The sequence below is a fragment of the Phaethon aethereus genome (assembly GCF_964289735.1).
Source record: "Phaethon aethereus genome assembly, chromosome: 4".
NCBI lineage: Eukaryota > Metazoa > Chordata > Aves > Phaethontiformes > Phaethontidae > Phaethon > Phaethon aethereus.
The window spans coordinates 37,053,679-37,073,900 of NC_138578.1; the positions used below are offsets into that span (position 1 = coordinate 37,053,679).

The 20,222-nt window shown below is 40.1% G+C and overlaps 1 protein-coding gene across 1 annotated transcript; it reads right to left on the reverse strand.

Annotated features, from left to right (window-relative positions):
• Positions 1 to 6,923: 6,923 nt before the first annotated feature.
• FGG (fibrinogen gamma chain) lies at positions 6,924 to 11,754 on the reverse strand (the record flags this gene model as incomplete). Its single annotated transcript, XM_081999059.1, has 9 exons — positions 6,924 to 7,123; positions 7,462 to 7,739; positions 8,486 to 8,670; positions 8,798 to 8,931; positions 9,587 to 9,717; positions 10,693 to 10,786; positions 10,894 to 11,077; positions 11,544 to 11,588; positions 11,680 to 11,754. 9 exons carry the CDS (start codon positions 11,752 to 11,754, stop codon positions 6,924 to 6,926), a joined length of 1,326 nt encoding a protein of 441 aa, XP_081855185.1.
• Between the last annotated feature and the right edge of the window lie 8,468 nt (positions 11,755 to 20,222).

Consider the following 20,222-nt stretch of genomic DNA (forward strand, 5'->3'; position numbering starts at 1 on the left):
CTTCAGGAGAAGAGCGAACACAACTCTGACTGAAAGGATGCTCTTCACCGGTCTTTTGGGGCAATTTAAACCTTAACGCAAAGCTGAGATTAATCATTATGCTCCCTTCTGTTTGGAGACAAAACATGCCAAATGTCCCCCCCCCCGCCCCCCCTTAGGTGATTACCTAAGGCCTCTTGCACAAGTTTCTGGTGTTATTTGCTCCAGATACGTTTGTGCAACACCAACATGCAGGCAACACCATGTCTTCCAGGAAAAAACCTATCTAAAGCTTAATTTCTCGTCAATGGATGTTCAGCAAAGGTGTATGCAGGACCTAGTGTGATCCAGTAATACTTACCTGCTGGAAGACACACACTCCATGTGATGGCCATTTAGCTCACACAATCAAAGAGTTGATATTTGGAAAAGGAAGTCATGGGTTTGTACTTTCTGTGTGACTGTGTTTCATTGCTGTGAAATCCACTGGCCTTTGCAGAGCAAGTACTAGTCTAAGAAAGGCTGATAGACTCTATCTGTGACCATGTGGTCATCAACCAAAATTAATTCCTGAGGGCTGCAGAGCTCAGTTTACATGCATTTTTACAGCTGGACCTAACTGGTGTTTCTATAATGCATGATGTGGTTAACATTATGCTGCCTCTTACACAAATGTTATATTATTTTTTTTTTATCAAGCAGGATTTGTTTGAAATGAATACATATTTATGAAAAGCACAGTAGAGTGGTACTTGAAAATGTCCCAGAACAGATGTTAAGCATAATTAAATCTTCCTAAGGAGTCACGTCTCCTTAAATGTTGGTAGAACGGGTATAGTTTGTGTGTGGCAATTAATGATAACGTGCTGCTGCTGTGAGCTCTGTAACAAACCTTACTGTGAAGTGGTGCACACGTCTGTCAGGCACTCGAGAGGTGCTGCCCATCTCAAAAGCTGCCACCGCAGTGAGCAGGAACGAGCAAGAAAACCTTTACTTAAGCAAATGTGGGCCTAATCCCTTGAAAGAACAAAACAAACCTCTCTCTTGGCTTTTTAAAGCCACGTGACATTCACAAAAGTCTCCATCATCTACAGGCTGCAACATCATATCATATTCTGCTTGAGAGGGGCGTGTTTAAGCTTCACTCTGGCATTGTACAACACAGGTAGTTCAAAACAGCTGAGTCCAGCTTTGGATCTGTTCCAGCAGGCTCTCAGGTTTTCTCTGATCTTCCTTTCCTCTGCTTTTCCTCTTGTTTTCTGCCTTCAGAAGGCTTGAACCCTCTCGGTGTGAAGTTCACTGCAGTTGAACTGAACCCTATTTCTGGCCTAGCACTTTGTGCTTCTCTTACCTAGGAAAACTCTCTTAAACTTAACAGAACTTACACCCATCTCACTAACAGTGAGTCATATCCTCAGGTAGCAGAACACAAAAGAACTCAGTAAGACAGTGCTACATTGATTTATGCCATTGATTAATACCTACATCATCAAGATCCGGTTTTTGCATGACGAAGGGTTTAGATTATATTTAAGTCTTAGTCTTATCTGTACACAGTCTGAAACAAGATGTTTTGTCTATTTCAATTCCCTGCAGCATGCTTTGTAAAGCCTTCTGTTGAACCCCATGCAGTACCAGTAACACTATGATGCAACAAACCTCTTCTGATGCCAGCAACAAGACAGCCCAACTAACTTCAGCAACAAATGTCCAAACAGACCACGTTACCTTTGCTCAGTTTGAAGATCAGCCAGCCATGGCTGTGTTGTTTGGTTGGTAAATGCCTGTAAGGCAGCTCCTGAACTCAAAGCAGATAATAAATACACTTACATACGAAAATCCTCAGCTGCTAACTTCAGCAGAGGCAAGACTGGCGATGCTTCCCCACTCCAAGTCCTACACAGTTTTGTTCACTATGTTGCAGCAGTTCTGTGAAAGAATTATAAAAAGCTCAGAGAATAATAAAATGCTTAAAGGAGGGAAAGACCACAATGAGAGGAAGTCTTGCACGATTACAATTACTTATTTTACAGAGCAGAGTAAAATGAGGTTCCTCCAAAATGTACTGGGGTCCATGGAGAGACTCCCGCTCAAGCCAACAAACTCTAATTTAGCTTCCATGATAGATAGAAAACTCTGCTCAAAGGTCACAACCTTAAGCCCTCCATGCTCAGGAACACAAGAATTACACGTACAACCTTCATGCATTCTCCTTGTGCTACACTCGTGGACTCTTGCTTTACCACAGGATCACATGTGATGTTTCTTCCACTGAACCCTTTCCTCCTCACACTGAGCATGGATGGCGCTCCACTGGCAAGCAGCTGCCCATAGTTGTACTTTCTTTTCATTGTGTGATGATGTTCTGGAGACTGTTTAAAGCTTCAAGGATTTTCCTGTGGTGCTTATGACTCAGCTACCCCAGTGCTTTGCAAACATTCATTCCCTGGGCACGACTTTCCGCTTTTCACAGCTGCAGAAGCCAGGTGAGAATGTTAAGTCAAAAAGTAGTGATTAATTTTTGGGAACTGCTTTGATGGTCAGAGTCTTCAGAGCACACCATGTGTGCAGATCCCACCGACAGCAGCTGTAGTTCTGTGCCTACACCCAGGCTCAGGAGGAATATCCAGCAGCCAGCTCTGAAATGCTTAAACTTCTTTGCCTCTGGTCCCACAGGAGCTGGGTGATGATGGCCAGAATAGCACCGAATTCTGCAGGGTATCAGCTGTAAGTAAGAGACAAGTGTACCCCACCTGGTCTTACTGCATGCATTACAACCTATGCAACAACTAAAGCATCCTTCATAATTCAGATGTGATGTGACATGTCACCTTAGTTCTGGCTTTTCCCAGTTTGTAAGAGCTTGACTTTGTGGTCTTCAATACCCTCTGAAATTTTTTTTTTTTAAATTTAATAGGCCTTAAAAATCAAGACCAGTCAGAGCACATCAAGCAGAAGAATTTCTGCCTTTTCAACCATGCTAACAGAGAATGCGGCAATTTGCTAGGTGATGTTCCGGGTATTGGCTACCAGTGTAAGACCGGACATGGCAGTGGCATATGCCAGGCCTCCTCTGACACTGATGGAGGACACAGCTCTCTGGTGACCTTCAAACGCAGAAAACTTAAGCTCTGGTCCAAGTAAAGCTCGGCCACCAAGGCTAGAGGGACTGGAAAGAGCTGATAACCGATTACAAACATTAGGTAAGCTAAGAGGGGTTTCCTGCTTCATGCAAAGGGAATTGCTGGGCGAAGCTGGGGTGGCAGAGGAGCTCCTCATGCCTTCCAGTTGAGGGCTGAATCTAGGCCTGACCTTCAGCCTGTACGTGTGTGCTTTCATGTCGCAATCATCCAGTCACTTCTCCCTGTGTTTGTTTGAAAGGCTAAAGGCCAAGAGCTAGATAAACTTTGGATTTAACTTTAATTCACCATCAAAGGACTGAAGTGCAGTTCACTACTTCAGCTGCCCTGCTCTTGGCAGGTTGCCACAGCAGTTGTGGGGGAGTCTGGGACTTCAGTCTGGTTCGTGTGCCCTAGGCGTGAGCGAGCCCTTGTTTGCCCAGCACTGCCCCTGCCTCCTGTCCTACCACCAGTCCCCACCACCAGTTTCCAAGTGGTGCTTTCTCCTCCTCTTACCTGCTCATTGCTGCCCCTGCTCTGGATGCCTTGTCCATTCTCCTTCAGCCCCAACTCTCAGCTCTGCTTTCTCTTCATATGCTCCTCGGACTACTTAACTCTTCAAATTTGTTTGGTGAAGAAGACCAGACACCCAAGCGTCTGGTCCCACACTTTCCCCATGCAACGTCCCAGGGTCTGAGGGACCCAGCTATCATGCAGTCCATCCACTTTATTTGCCTCTTTCTACCTGTATTTCTTCCTCATCCACTTTTTTTTTTTTTTTTTCTTTGGAGTGAGCATGCAAAAGAGAAAGTATTTCTGTTCCTGATTTCTCTGCTTTGTGCTACAGTGGTCTTTGGAAGAGTGACTACAAGCACAAGGTATGAAAGAAAGGCAAACTCATTGTAGCCACCAAGTCTTATAATGAACTTTTCTAAACTCAGAGGGGGACAGGCATGCCTAAATACTGACAACTTTCACTGTAGGCTATGGTCTGAGGGTCATGTACGATAAAGACTAATTTAGAAAAGAGAAATATGGCCTCTCAGTATACAAAATAGGGGCATTAAGTCAAATTGCAATGTATTTGCCTGCAAAAATAATAATGAGAGTATTATTCTCTAAGAGTCAGAAGAAATAGGAGATCTCTTCAGGCCCCTTTCTTACATTTTGAGGGTTGGAAACAGTAGAAAGGAGCTCCAAAGGCATGAGTCTTGCCAGTCTTCTTTCTGGGCCCAGAGAATACCACTGCAGGCTAGAATCTTGCAGACTCCCTGATGATCTCTGGCATAGGACTTCTTTGAAAGATCAGGCTTCTTGGATTTGATAGCTCTGACCCTCCTGACCACTGGAGCAGATGGTCCTCTCCAAAGAGGTTAAAATGATATGTGAAAATGTTGGACACCAATCAACAAATCAACTGGAAGAATAAGCCAATATTAGTTCCGGTGAACAACCCATAAAATGCCGGCTCACACCAGTGAAATATGTATAGTTACAGCAGACTGTCATCAAGTAAGTCACTGCAGCCAAAAGCTAAGCTGGGAGAGGCAAATCACAGTTCAGACCTAGCAGAGTGTGGATACAGAAGTCAAAGTGACAGAGGGGAAAGGAATATTTTTTAATTCCATGTTGCAAATATATAAATAATAACAACCTTAAAGTCCTGTCATAGATGGAATAAACTGAAAACAGAAAGTGGAAGGGACTTGGCCAATGCCACTCAAGTGGCTGTTTGCAGAACCAGGATCAGACGGGGTTTGCCAACCCTCAGCTCACATCCTTCCCCCAGGCCTCTCTACACATACCGCTTCAGTTGCAGGGAACCACGGGAGTGGCCTCACGGCACAAAATGTTCAGGAAAACTGCTTTGCTTGGTGAGGGATTGAGTGTTGTCCCGGTTTTGGCTGTGGTGCTTCATTGCTGGCTGGGGCTAAACCAGGGCAAGCATCATGGCTGGCAGTGAGCCACGGAGCATGGCTGGCTGCATGGCTGCCACGGAGCCATGCAAATACACCGGTTCAGTGGTGTGGAGGGGTTGTCCCTCATCCCAAACAGTTGTTAACCCCATGCTGACCCTATGCTAACAGCGGCTTCTTCTCACCTGCTACGGAGAAACCTACCTTCCTCTTAGATTTTGGCCCAAGGGTAAAACTTGAACTAAGTCAAAATAACCTCAGTAAAAATGGCAGTGAGACAGCCGCTTGTCATGCTATGGAGACTCTGATCCGGGGAAAGAGGCTCAGCAGCAGCCTTGCAAGAGACCTGAGCACCAAAACCGGAAAAGTGTTGAGGCAGCATCAACTGCCTTTAAGATCTGCCTTATTAGTGTAATGTCTGCCTGTCTTTAAAATAAAGCATTTGAATGTGCTATTCAGAAATACCAGGTGAACTTCTGGCCTCTCACTAGCAGCTAAAAATAAAGGCCAGGATACATTTAATATTTCACTTCTTAATATATCAACTTGAGGTAGATATAGATACAGATATATATTCTAGCTCTGATTGTATTTTTTGCTGAGCAATATATCCACAAACCTAACTTGATTTGCTAATGCACCCCTCATCAAATATTCTGTGTGTACATTCAGACAGCATCGCAAACTCTGCTGTTCTTGATCTGTGCTGTGAGTTTGCTCATGTGGATCACATGGAAAATTATTACCAGATCGAGAAAAAGAAAATGCAAGTAAAATACAATGAATTTCTGCTGCACTTTTCAACATTTCTTTGTTGGATAGTGGCACTAGATACATTATATAAATTTTTAAATATTTATGAATAAAAAGCGGGTGTTCAGGAATGCTGGTTGTACAGTGTAATACTATGTGCAAATGAAACTTTTATTCTAAGTAATATTTGAGAAACTTGTTAATACATATGCTCTGGAGTAAAATATCTGTTCTTGGTCATTGACAGTATGCTTCCTACCACGTCCTGATTGAAAATGCATTCATTACTTTGTGGTAAGCTCAGTTAAGTAGCCTTCAGCAGTAAACTAGGCCTCTTTCAAGTTGCTAGTACTTTGATCTATGTCACAAATCAATTTCATCAGAAAATAGAATGAAAACTTTTGGAAACAAGCCACATTTTATGGAGAAATAGCTCCAACACTTGCCTCTAAACAAAGAGCAGAAACTACTGGCGTGCAGTTCAGGAATGACTGAATCAAACAGGTTTGATCAGAGTAACCTTCCAACCAACATAAAATTTACTTTGTTTTGTTTGGCTAACAGTAAAGCACAGACAACAAGTTCAGATTTTTTGTAATAATCAAAAATTTATTGAGAATTTGTACAGAAAAAATAACCATGTACAGAGGCAAGCACTTCTCAGGGAAGAGGCTTGGGCATTTTACAGTCAGCGGTGGTTTTTAGTCAAAATTGAACTGTATAACATTAGGTAAGTTCAGTGCCTAAAAGAGAAAAGATTTGTCTTCCCTGTTCAGACCAGTCTTTGTGAAATTGTCCCTTTATGAGTCTCCAACCTACAACACAAAAAAAGAGAGCATTTTAATGTTCTCCTAAAGAAAGAAGTACATAAGGCTATGATGACATGTTGATAGTATTCATATATAGTTATACTAGCTGGAAATTAAAAATGTAGCATTTAAAACACATGAAGGTAAGGGATTATTTCTGATCATGAGACTATCCATTTATCTAGCTGTTAAAAGAAACAGTAACGTGGAAGGTATACTAAAATCAAAGTACAAATATTTCTGTGACAAAATGGCAAACACAGCCAACTTGTCTAAGATGCAGTGGGCTTAACACTTCAGCTGTCCATGCGTGGTGTTTGAAATGATAACAATGTTCTGTTGTCATTTTAAATATCTCCTCGGCCCTGCGGTCGAACCTGTTTGGCGCTGCCCAAGTTGTGCTGCTGTCCATCTACCGACAGTCTGTTGAATGGGATGATTTTCATTGCAGTTTTCTTCATGGAGTACCACCGGTCACGCCAGGTTGCCCAGATAATGCCATTGTCATATCCAGATGGACTAGCATCTTTTGATGTGTACACACCATCTAAAAAATATCAGTTGGAGCAAAACATTTAGTTGCTTTCTAAAATGTATCTGTACATTTTTCTGGTACTAACACCTCCATGGCATCCCTGGACATGCTAACAGGTACTGCTCACTGCCATTCTCCCCCTAGTTTGCTTCCCTCAGGACTGATTCTTCCACTTTGAGCTGGAGAGCAGCCATAAGTTCCTCCTGTTGGTGTTAAGAGTTATTGCAAATAATGGGCTACGCTAGCTTTGGGAACTCCAGATGGCAAAACATACTCAATGAAAGTGACCCATTTTTCTTTGTCGTTCAAACGTGGTGTCCTGGGTTATAGGTATTTAGAAGATACTTTACCTATATAATATTTGCCATTGAGGTGGCCAGCATGACATCTGTTCATCCACCATCCAGATCCATCTTGCTCAGCACAATTGCCAGCAAAGTTATCGTTGTCGTTATCATAGGTACTGAACCGCATGCCATTATGATAGGTAAAGGATTTGTCACTTGGATCATCTCCAAAATCAAAGCCATCAAAGGCATCCCCAGCTTCACCACCAATAAAGTAGGCATAAGTCATTCGATACTTGTCGTCTTCACTTCCCACTTTGAACACGGCGTAGTCAGCAGTGCTGTTACCAAAGAAGAATGGTGAATATTAGCATGTTACATTCCCAGTACATGCATGAATGAAAACTATATAGGTGTTAGAACAGCAGAAAAGGCTTTTATGGCATCCTAGCATTTGAAAAGTAATTGGTTTTGCATGACTGGGTGTGTGCTTCAGTTCAATGACACACATCCAACCAGTTTTTGTGCTCCAGTATCAGACATGTTTTCTGACTACTAGTCTTCAGTGATGTATGAAAGATCTACATTATATAAAAACACACACATATATATATCTCCCAGGTTCATAATGCTTAGGCTTGCTTAGGTCATGAGGAAATTCTTGGTGGGAGGAAGGAGCAGATATCTCAAGAAATAGCAAGGCTAGTAAGCCCTCCTAGACAATGGAATACATAGAATAGAAAAGAAAATAACAGCATAGACTAGTTCAGTTGGAAAGGACCTACAACGATCATCTAAGTCCATAAGATACGTAAGATGTGAAGAAAACTGAAAAGAAGAAACAGATTCCTTCTGCCAAATAAACTAGAGATGCCAGCATGTGGCCTTCAGACACACATGTGTGCCTGGCAACAAGTCACACACAGTGACTGCTGTCCCAGCTATGAGTTCAGGAGCCAAAGCAGTGTCCTATGCATGTCAACAGGTCTAAGGGCTCATAATTTTTTCAGAGCGCTGTACAAACTGGCGCAACAGTGGGAGCAGCAGGTTTTAAACCATCATTTTCAGAAGCATCATGAGCAAATACCCTTTTTTGCCACTCCAGTCCTCCAGTTCTATTCGTAAGGTGTATGGCAGAGTGGACTGTGTAGTTATTAAATGAATCTTTTCATTGCCCAGCCAGAACTCAGTGGAGTCATCTGGAGATAGGTGTCCAAATCCTTCCTTGTACTGAATCCAATTTTTCTTGAAGTCCTCACTCCCGTCCAGTCTCTGTGGAAAAAAACCCACAACAAAACCAACCAAAAGTCAATCAAAAAGATATGTAGCTTATGTAGGTAAATAAAACCAGTGCTGATGCAATAAGTTTGCTCATGGTAATCATATCTAAGTGGCATACCCTCTGTAATACTGTCCAGCCATTGCCATATGAGTCAATCTCACAGTAGACTAGGAATGACTGCTTGGCTTTTTGAGGCTTGATAAAATAAAGACCACTTTTTCTGGCACCTTTATTTGCAATGTCTTGACAATCTGAAAGAAAGATATTCAGAGGATCATTATTAATCTAGCTACAGTTCTATCCTCACATTTATTTGATATTGTAACTTCCTTGGTGCAAGAAATACAATTCATCTAAATGTTGTTGTTGCAAAGTTAGCTATTTAGTCCACATACTTCAATGTCATTGCAATAAAAAATCCTACTGAAGTCACGGGACTTGAGTAAGATGAGGAGGAATTTAGTCTCACATAGGGTTTAAGCAACTTAAATGTAAAATATAGTCATTGCATTAATTTCTACAGCAACAAAAAAGGCACTTTGGAGCTAATGGAATAATTAAATTTTGTTCAGATGACTCAGTAGAAATGTGATAATGAGTTATATTCTGTTTGTCCTGTGTCTATGGAAACCCTACTCATGTCCTTCATGTTTAGCATACATTTCGGGATAATAATACTTTGGCCAAAGAAGCAAGCAAGACCTCTGTTCCATCTGAAGACCTTATTTGCAGAGCATCTACCTAGACTTTATATTGATCCAAGCACTGGTTTAATAACTTGCAATCTTATATACCTTTGCAGAAATCTATGTCCCATAAGATTACAAATAGCTCATTGCTGTGACACCAACTGGTGATACTTGTAATTGAATTAACCCTCCACCATACAAGAAGCATTTTGCGCACCTCTTCCAGTTGTCTCCTGTATTTCAGCTGTGTCTCTGCATGGCTCCTGACAGTGTGACTCAAGCCGGGCAATCTTCTCTTTCAGCTGTGTAATCCTGTTGCTGTTCAGTATATGTGTATCTGTCAACTGTCTGGACAGAGAGGCATAAAAATGGCTTATTGTTTCAGCCATTTCTGGATATGCAACACACATTTCCCAGCACACATGCCTCACCTAGGTAGCACGCTGCTACATACACCCCTGTAAAAGGGGGTGCCTCTATTAGCACTGATATTTAAAGTCGAGGAAACTAGGCAAAATAGGAAAGCACATGCTTAACCTTATGCAAAACTCAACCTTATGCAAAACCTGACTTGACTTTAATCAGCAAAGCTCAAACCAGTAATTAATGTATGAATATAACTCTATGGAAAGCTTTTCTTTGTTCTCCTGAAGTAAATGATAAATTATTCCTCATTAATTATAGATGAATTTGTAAAACATCAATGCTGTAAATAAACTGCTGCAAGTGTCAGAATGCCTAAATCATCTTTGATATATTGTTATATAAGTGGAGATTTTTCTACATTCAGGTCAAAAAACATACCCTCAAGATTTAGAAAAGTTAATTATGTTTTCCATTTTCTTTTCAATGTCAATTTACTAAATATTACCACTGAGTTTATAGTTCCTTTTTTTTTATCAATGTAACTGAGCTGATTTTCATTCAGCAAAATGACCCAGAGTGAATGATTGTACAAATATTTCACACACTCTGCATTACAGCACAAACTTGTATTAATAAAATCTCCAAAGGTCATGACAAAAATTTTAGGAGTAGCTGTCACAGCAAAAGAAGCATAAATAAAAATACCACCATGCTTCCTGACATTCTTATCTTGCACTTCATGTGCAATTAATGGCTTATGCAGATGAGCAGAGAATGCAATATCAGATCCTCATGATCCTTCTGTGTCTTGCTAGGCAGCTACTAATGACAGTGTGGGCACAATGGTCCACACGAGCACAAACCACCTTTCTGAGGGAGCCTTAGCTGCACTTGATAAAAGAACAGAAAGAAAATGATTTGGATTGCCAAGTGATGTAAAAGGTGGAAGATACCTACTGTATAGTACTTTCATGAGACAAAATAGTGTTTTCATATCTGATAATTTCTTCAATTATTTTCTTGGACTTTTGAGTAAAATCGTCAATTGAATCTGTAAAACAAACAAAGGTATGAAATTATTGCAATTAGGCAAATTAAAAACCAAGAAAACGACATAAATTCTATTTTTCAGTTGTGTAGTTATTTTTATATTCTCACTTGGTAGTGTCTGCTTCTCTGGAGGATGGAGGCTTTGGATGTGTTGAATCAAATGTTCTGCTGTTGCTGTGGAGTTAGTAATCTGCCGCAAAATCCTCTCCATTTCCTGCAGTTCATTATCCATAGTGAGATGGTATTTATTAAAGAAATCTGCAATGCCACAGGTCGTTGGGCAGTAGCTACCCTAAAGAGGAATGAATATAGAATATATATAACAGGCAGCATTTCAGGAGAAAAAAAAGGAGAGCAGAGCATTTCGGCAGGGAAACTTTCAGGCACCGCTTGTACAAATGATTGCAGGTATAAAGGGGCAGGCATTTGCCTCTTTGCCTGCTGTATTTGAATTTACAGAGGCAGTTTAGTTTTGCGCTGTGTGTACATATACACACATAGCAAGAAAACGGTGCATGCTGTTACTTGTAGTGTCTTCTGGATATATGCTTTTGTCAACAGTGCAGCCTCCCCTACATTTTTACCAAGCGTATACCTCTATTAATGGATAACGGGTTTAAGCACAGCGCATTTAATAACTTTCGGGAAAAAAAAAAAACAATGAAGATTCAATAAAGCTACCATTAGGTAGTTAATAATCAGCGCAGGAGAGCTTTACTTAGACTCGTAAGATAAAAGAAAATTGTTCAGGTACTTACAAATCGTTCGTCTAATATGCAGCAGTTTTCTCTGGTAGCAATGTACTGAAGAGAAGAAAGAAGACCATTTTCAGTTAATTTTCTCCAACAGCGTTTTCCGCGCCGACGTGTTTTCTAACACCGTCTCTCCACTTACCGCCATGCTGGTAGAAAAGAGCAGGGAGAGGAGAGGCCCCAGGGGAGCCCAGCTCCGTAACCTCAGCACCACCATGTCTGTCCCACCTGGCACTGCCGACTGCTCGGTGCGAGTTGTGCACTCAGCAGCCGAAAATGCTCAACCCAGCACAGGGCAGCAGCAGTTTAAGGGAGCAGGCTGAAGCTGGGGGCGGGCACCGGGAGGTGATGGGAAGAGGTGGGGTAGGGGTTTGAGGTGGCTTCCCAGAATTTGCACACATCTCTTACTCCTCCCATTTTTAGAACTTGCTTCCCACTTACCTGCTTGATCTCTGCTCCAGCCAGGGAGGTCTCAGGGGAGGCGGGAAGGTGAGACAAGGCATGGAGATGCTGCTTCTAGTAACATGAGTGTAAGAAAACCCACACATGGCTTCAGGATGTGGCTGGCAGAACTTTCACTCAAGTCGCGCAAAGAAAAGGCACAGTAACTATCTGAATTACATGTAACAACTACCAATAGCCTAACAATAAATACTAAGAATATTTTGCGGTTATGTAGCACTTTCCTGCCACAGATCTCAATGTGCTTTGCAAAGAGAATCGACATCATTCTCCATATTCTGCAGATGACAAAACTGAGGCAGGGAAAGTTATGAAGTCACATTGGGCAGTGGCATATCTGTAAAAGAAGCCTGCGATAATTCTCACAGGCAGTGAAAGCATGAATCTTCCCTATCCTTCAACTCAAGGAGTCCATTTGAATGACTTTGGTCAAAGCTTCCTTGCTGGGGAACTAATGTTGTCAGTATCTGCCTCATTCATTACACCTACAAGACTGGTGACAGACTCCCTGCTATGGGCTTTATCCCAGCCAAATCATTTTATGGATGTGCTTCTGCTTACTATCTGTATTAACAGCATTAATAGCTTTCTACTCATGCCCTGCTCCTGATCTTTAAGCTGTGGCTTCTCCAGATAAAGCCTACTTTTGTGTCTGTACAATGTCACGTGTGATGGGACAACGTTGAATGAAGCTTTTGGCTTCAATACATTTGACCAAATGATGAAAGGAATGATGGGACTGGGGCTCACTGCTCACTGCTAGATCTGTTGTTACGGGGGTTGGCTTGGTGATTTCAGGCAAATGACTTCACCTCTGTACAGCAGGGTTGATCTTGCAGCTTCGCTTAATAGATATTTAAAATCCACAGACAAAACCACTCTATAGGAGCTAGATGTTATGTTATTACAAAATTAAGTATGATTATGCCCCAAAATATGGAGAGTTCCTGACCTGTATATCCTCTTTTTGTCTGGTCACATCTGGTCAACCAGAAGGTTTCCCACCAAGTCACATATTGCCAGAAGGAAATCTGAACATTTGTGATGCTAAAAATCAAATTTGTGGGACACATATGTGAAGCTGAAGCACTGTTCATGGGAGACTCAGCTTTCCAGTAACTGTACTGATAACCCCAGTTAGCTGCCAGGCTGCCAAAAGTCCTTTCCAAAGGATGACCCATGCTAGAAGTTTACCCTTCCAAATCTGGCATTAATTACCTTCAAGAGTCATGTGCAGAACGTGCTTCTGTTGTCCGTACTGATACAAATAGGACATGTATCCTATCCACCTTTTACATGGTTAGTTCTGTTTCCTAAAGAGTGAAAATAAAGTAAATAAAACTGGGCAAAAGTCTACCTGCTCGTGTTTTTTCTACTGTTGCTTCATTAATGCCGTTAACATGGACTCGGGACACTACCAGTGACTCTCCCTGCCACTGCTGCTCACACATTGCTTGAACTTGTTTTGGTGTTTCATTGGCTGCAGGTCATGACACGGGGTCCAGAGGATCCTGGAGGCACAATTTCAGTGGCTGTGCACCACCAGCGTTCCTTCAGATATGATAGTATAGCATGAGTAGGTTGCTGGTATGAACTTTGTAAAATAACTGGCCCAGCTTCAGCCACAGATGTACGCTCCAGAGTGCAGATGCGCACGTAATGTTCATGAAGCGATAGGTGAACCACGTAACACAATCCACGTATCACTTATCGTTTAATGGAGTAAAGAACATACCCTTCCCTTTTGTCACTAATAGTAGTACATATTAGGCTTAAAACTCTTTCAGAAGAGTATTTGGTAACAGAATACAGAAAAATTTGTCTTGTGTTCCTAGAGAAGAACTTCAGGAGTCAGAAAAGACAACAACAATCAACACTGGCAGTAGTAACAGTTAATCTTGAGATAAAATGACCAACTCTTTAGAATTAAAGCCTAAGAATGTCTGTAATGAAATAATTTCAATGCATAAATAGAGTTTCATTGTTCTAGATAGTTGGCTAGTTGGGTTGGTAAAACAAAAGGTTCATTATGCCTACAAATGGGTTAGGAATAGGAAAACCGAATTTTCAGTGAGGTGCTTGTGTTAGACAAAATTACCACTGTATAAATTTACATTTATGAAGGAATCACTTTTAAACATTGCTTTAATGATTACCAAATATCTGTATATTGCATTTATAAGTGTTGCCTTCTTGTATTTCTAGTTGCAACCACTTACACTTCTTAGCAGAAGATGTAAAAATTTAAACCTCGAGAAATTTTTGCTTGCTTTACTGATTCCATGGTCATGATTTAGCCTTGAATAACTGCCTTTCATATATTTGCTTCCTTTTCTTCTATGGTTTCACCTTGCATGACTTAAAATTAACTAATTTCTGCTTTTCATTAAGTTGAAAACAACATGTACTCTTAGTGGAATGGCTATGTAGTGTTTTCCCTCCCTTACATGACATTTTGTCTTGGTTGGTCCTGGATACAAAATAGCTGACCCGTTTACCAAAACAAATGTTCTAAAGACCTAGTTGTACCCTGCAACGTGTCCAACATAACTGGGCTGCGACTGTGTTGATTTTCTGGACAGTTTTTTCTTTCCAGTAAATCTATTTGCTGATTTGGTAACAAATGAGGTAGGATTCATGTAGGACTGGGAGAAGGAAGAGTTCTTAAATTCAGTTTACTTTTTTCTTGCAATTTATTTTTTGAACAGATAGTAAAGGTGAATCATTATTTGTTTAAAAGGGCCTTCAATTCTATTTTTCATTAGTACTTTTCTCAAACAGTCACTGGGAGGTTATCCAACACCTTCCCATTATTCATAGTAAATCTTCCCTCAGAAATACACATCAGAAGAAATATGCTTGCATTTGTAAATTAGTTTCTGGATATCAGAGTATTCTTATGGCCATCTTGGAAAAATAACTGTTTTTCAAACTTATGACCCATACTTACATGCCTTAAAAATCTAACTTGAAAAATCAGTCTATACCATTTCAGAAATGCTACAGTGATCCATTTTAACATTTCCAATGGGTTTTTGTTACGTTTTAATTGAAAGTGTTCTGTGGACTTCACTTGAACTTGCATTTTTTTCCAGATAGTCCAGAAGTTAATTTTCTTATGTAAAAATAAATATCAGAAACAAATGCTGAAAACACCCCAAAAGTAAATATTGAAAAAATTACCTACTTTGCTTTGCAATCCACCATCAATATGCATTACCCTGCTTGTACTACTAGTAATCTATACAGATTAGTGGGCAAAATCCCCTTTGCTTGGTCAGTCAATGAGAGAGTGATAATTGGGATGAGAAAGAGATGATTAAAAAGCTGTCTAGTATTGAAGTTATGCTGCTGGCATACTATAAAACCAACTGCTTTACAAACAGAAGCAGGAAAGTGAAAATGAAAAAAAAAGCTTTGTAACTCATCTTTCTCTTTCTCTTTCAATATTCGAAACTTGGACAAAACGTAAATGGCAATGTTTTTGCCAATTGGATAGTCCACTCTGTGCAACAGACTTCTTCCTTGTACTTCCTGAAGTGAAATCCCTGGAGGATTTCCTGAGTCAGCAAAAATCAGTTGGTCTGCATGGCAGAGGCTTTAATTTCTTTTCATTTATGACACCAGTACAGATATTCAGTATGCTTCTGTTCAAATAAAGGCTGGAAATGGTTCTGCTTGAGGCAAAGTATGAAATTTATGTATTTCATGTCAGCTGTGGCTTTCCATATTGGAAAGAATTCATGTGATATCTTGCCACATGCACATCGTGGATACAGGAAAGATACTTCCACTCACTTTAGAACATATTCTTAAATAATGATGGGATATAACTTTTTTTCTAAACCTAAGCAGGGAAACTCCGCTGATGTATGGTTGCTAAAAGTCATTTTGTTTGTGACTGATGTTCTGGTGGCCATTTTTTCCAGCACTTTTCCTACAGAATATAGCAATGTAAGAGACCCTTCAATTTCTGCAAAGAAAAAACAAATTTATTTTATGTAGCGAATGTCTCTTATTTTGATTTCAAATGTTATTACAAAAGAACTTTCAAAAGTATGTAACAATCGAAAAGGCCTAAAATCAAGGCACCTCATAATTAAAGTACTTCTGAAAATACCTCATGTCCATAAGGCAGATGTTTGATTGTTTGAATGAGCTATTAGCTTATTATTTAAAAATCCTACAGTCTTTCTTTTTAGTGCTTACTTACTTGGATACATTTCAGATTTTATTTAAACTTCATTCAAATCTTAAGGAATTAAGAGAGAACGTATCTCCTAAAAACAACACAAATGTGATATAAAGGAACAAAATCAATATAGTTCAGCAGATGGCATGTATTATTGCTTTGTCACAACTGAGGTTTTTCTGAGTCCCAGAGCATAGAATGTTATACTTCAACATGCTAAAAATCTACTAAACTTACTACAACCCCCCAAACCATGCACTGGGATCAGTTAAACATCATTATTGAGCTTTGAGTTGTTTGTGCCTTATATAGGGGTATTAGATGCAACATTGCAAATTCTCTCCCTTTACTGATTTACAGAGATCATTTGCAACTGTTGATTCACTTAGAAAAGGCTGGTTTTCCAACTGTCTGCAAAAGAGAGATTGCAATGTATGCTTTACCTTGAGGGCAAGAGCAGTGAACTCCATTTGTTAAACAGAGAGATGCACTAATTTGTGGGAATAAGATAAGTAATAAATTCAAATATTTGCTGAATATTTTGTAATTAGTTGAGAGGACAGAGCTTCAATAAACTAAAATATTTATCGGTGTCTGCTGATAGTATTGGTTTGGACAGGAACTTATTTACAGTGACATGAAAGGCAACACAGCAAAAAATGTAATATATTTCACAATAAAACCCTGGCCTGTGAAATACTTTGCTTATACTTTTTTAAGCAATCAGAGGAAACCTGACTGTCAGAAAAATCCTAGAAAAATAATGGAAAGTATATTTGCTTTGGAAAAATGTTCTCCGCATTGTCTGCCCTGTCTTCCAGGATTACCTCTGAACACTATTAATTCAGGATGATGGTAGTAGGAGAATGAATTTCATGTTTCCTTTACCAGTCATGTGTGCTTCATGCTGGTGCACAAATCTGTGTTTACAGGGAGGGAAGCACAGGCCTACATTTGAAACTTTAATGGCACTAGATAATAAAAGTAAATCTAAGTATTTAGGGTCACTGAAGGAAACTCTGAATCTCAGACTGACCTACATTTGAACCATGAGCAGGAAAAAAATTATCTTCTTTAATTTATTTTTTTTTTACTCTGTAATCTTTTTCTTTCTCCAGCATAGTAATTAAAGCCAGAAGATATTTTTCTCCCTTCCTTCTCACAATTTATGAGAGGAATTAAAAATCAGGCTTACTCTTAAAAGTTGTACTTTAATCAATGGAGCCAATGGATGTGGACTCCTACCATGCGACAGAGTTATGGCATCCATTACTGTTGACCCGTATACCCTATATAGACCACAGATACAGTCAAGTTTTTTACTAGCATCTCTGTGTATGAGTTTCACATAGGCTTGTTACTGACTGTAGCTTCTTCTGAGCTTCACTGACAACCACACAGTGCCATCTGATGTCCTCAAAGAGAAATAAACTGCTTCTAAAATCTGTTAAATCACACAAAGGACAAAATCTCAAAATTAAGATTTTACCATCACAGAACATTGCTTCCCAAGCCTACCTGGAAAAGAGTCTCTAAATAACTTGCCTGTATTTTCATCAAAACAATCCTAACCTCGTGTGTAAAACAATGGGCTCTGAGCTAATCATTACTGCTCATGTTGGAATGATGATGAGAACAATGAAAACTCACAGTATTTTAAGAAAATGATCTGTCTAATCAAATGGAGGGAATACAGGGAGTGTATAAGTTACTCTCACTGATAAAATGGATGATTTTGTTGGAACCTCAACAAGCTTATTAAATAGCCTACTTACGCACAAGTCTAAATCAAGTGAGAAACACATTCGCTGGGGCAACCAACAGGATACTGGCTTTGACCCCTTCAGTGCACCATTGCAAATAATGGAAAGAATCCAAAAGCCTTTCCTCATGTTTTTGACAGATCAAGTAATAGGTGTGTCTTAGTATTTTGTACATGTTGGGTATACATTCTCTCACACACATGCAAACGTCCATATGCAATTTTGCTAAAATTGTATTTAAGGGTCCGTAAAGGGCCTTAAAATGGTTTCTGACAAAGCAAGATCCAGCCCTTCACAGAACTATGGGCAGTTGCTGTCAAAACCCATGTTATGAAAATATTTGGAAGAAGTTAAAAGAATAAAGCACCTTCTAGATTCCAAGACTGTTCTACCAATGTACACATGGACATGTGAATATTTCTAACTTAATAGAGACAAAATGCATTTGTTCATCTGGGGCGAAACGCAGATATTTGCCTTTCTGCATAGTGCAGACAGCACAGGGGATGCTGGCAGCAGTAGATGACACTTTTTGGGGCCGGGGATGGTTTTCCACACGAGGCGGGTGCGGAGGGTGGTGAAACACAGCCATCTACCGGCCTCTGGTTCGCTTTGTTTGAGCAGCCTTGTCTTCTGTCCGGAAATTCAGTTTTGCAGCATGAAGTCTTGGCCCAACCCGTTTCAGCGGGAGTTCTGCTTACGTTCATGGGTTATAAATGATTATGTTTCTTAGTGACTGGCATTTATTTTGGATATATTTAAGCACAGCAGTGAGTGAGGACTGCAGCATGTTGATTATGGAGTCTCAGCCAAGGTAAACTGCATTTGAATTTCACCACAGGATTTGAGTCCATTGCAAGACTTGCAAGGATTAGCCATATTTCCTGCTATGTTATAGTACGTTGGAATCTTACTGCAATGTATTCCATATTGAAATGCACATGGAAGACACTTTAAAACTTAACTACAGAAAGCATTTGTCTTTATACCTATACTGACGGCTGTGTGTTTGGTACCAGACAATGCTCTTTGCTTCAAAGTTCTTGCTTCAAAGTTTACTTTAAGGAGCTACAATAAATAAACATCGGTATATTTAGGACAAAGCTAACTGGAGTCAGCTATGTATACATAGCATGGGGTTTTTTCCCCCACTGTGATTCTTTGGATGCTTACTAGTTTATAGGAACTCAAAACCTGCAAGCTTTCAATATAATAATTAAATATTTTAAAAATTTAATTATCAAAATTTAGGTCCTGTCTATGTATAGGGAACCAACTTTTCTTACTCTGTCACCTCCTTGGCTCTGCCTGTTTAATAACTTAGGACAGTAATTGTTCATTTTTTAGGCACTGAGAAGGTTACAAGATGGTGCTTTATGGCCTTTTTGCAATAGGAAAACACTGCACCTCCCTAAATAAAGAATCAAATTCTAACATCACAGCATTATTATTTTCTATCTTCTCCCAACTGCATAATTTCTAACTGCAATTAGAAATTAGTCTCACTGGATGCTTTATGAACAATTTTCAAAAGTACTAATTTAAATATTTTCAACATGGCTGCTTTTTACATCAGTAAAACCACCTCTCGTCATCATATATTTCGCATTGTCCATGCCGCGCTGAACGTTGTGTTTTTCATCATTCCTGCAACAACCCCAAATGTTATTATTGTTTCATTTGCAAGAGATAATTCAAAACCACTTAGAATCAGAGTACGTGTTAAGGGAGGCCTAGCAGTTACTGCATAGGATTGGCATGCAAGACTCTAATTCAGTCACCGTCCTTGTCATAGTCAGACAAACGATGCGGGTTTTCTGTAGACTGGGAGTCACTCTGGGGCACCTCTACATGACTAGCCCTCTGCCGAGGCGTTCAAAGACAGCCCAAAATTCAGAACTCCAGTTCAAATTCAGACGTCAGGACTGGGAAATGATTCCTCCTTACATACTGGGGAACTGGCTGGTTTGGTGACGTTTACCTTACGTCCGCTGACTAGAAATTCAGGCTGGGACCTGAGAAACTCTTCCTGTCAAAACTGAGATGTGTACTCCCACAGAAAGTCTTATTTTTAATAAATGCATTTTTTATTTAAGGGAGGAGGAAAGGGTTTCATGAAAATGTCATAACAGGACTATCTGACATGCTTTTGACATTAGCACAACGCTAAATGGGGTTTCCACTTTTACGGTTAACCCCCCCACCCCACACCTGGTGCTCCACCCAGGTGTCACACCCGGTAGTGACACGGGTGTCCTCGCCAACCCT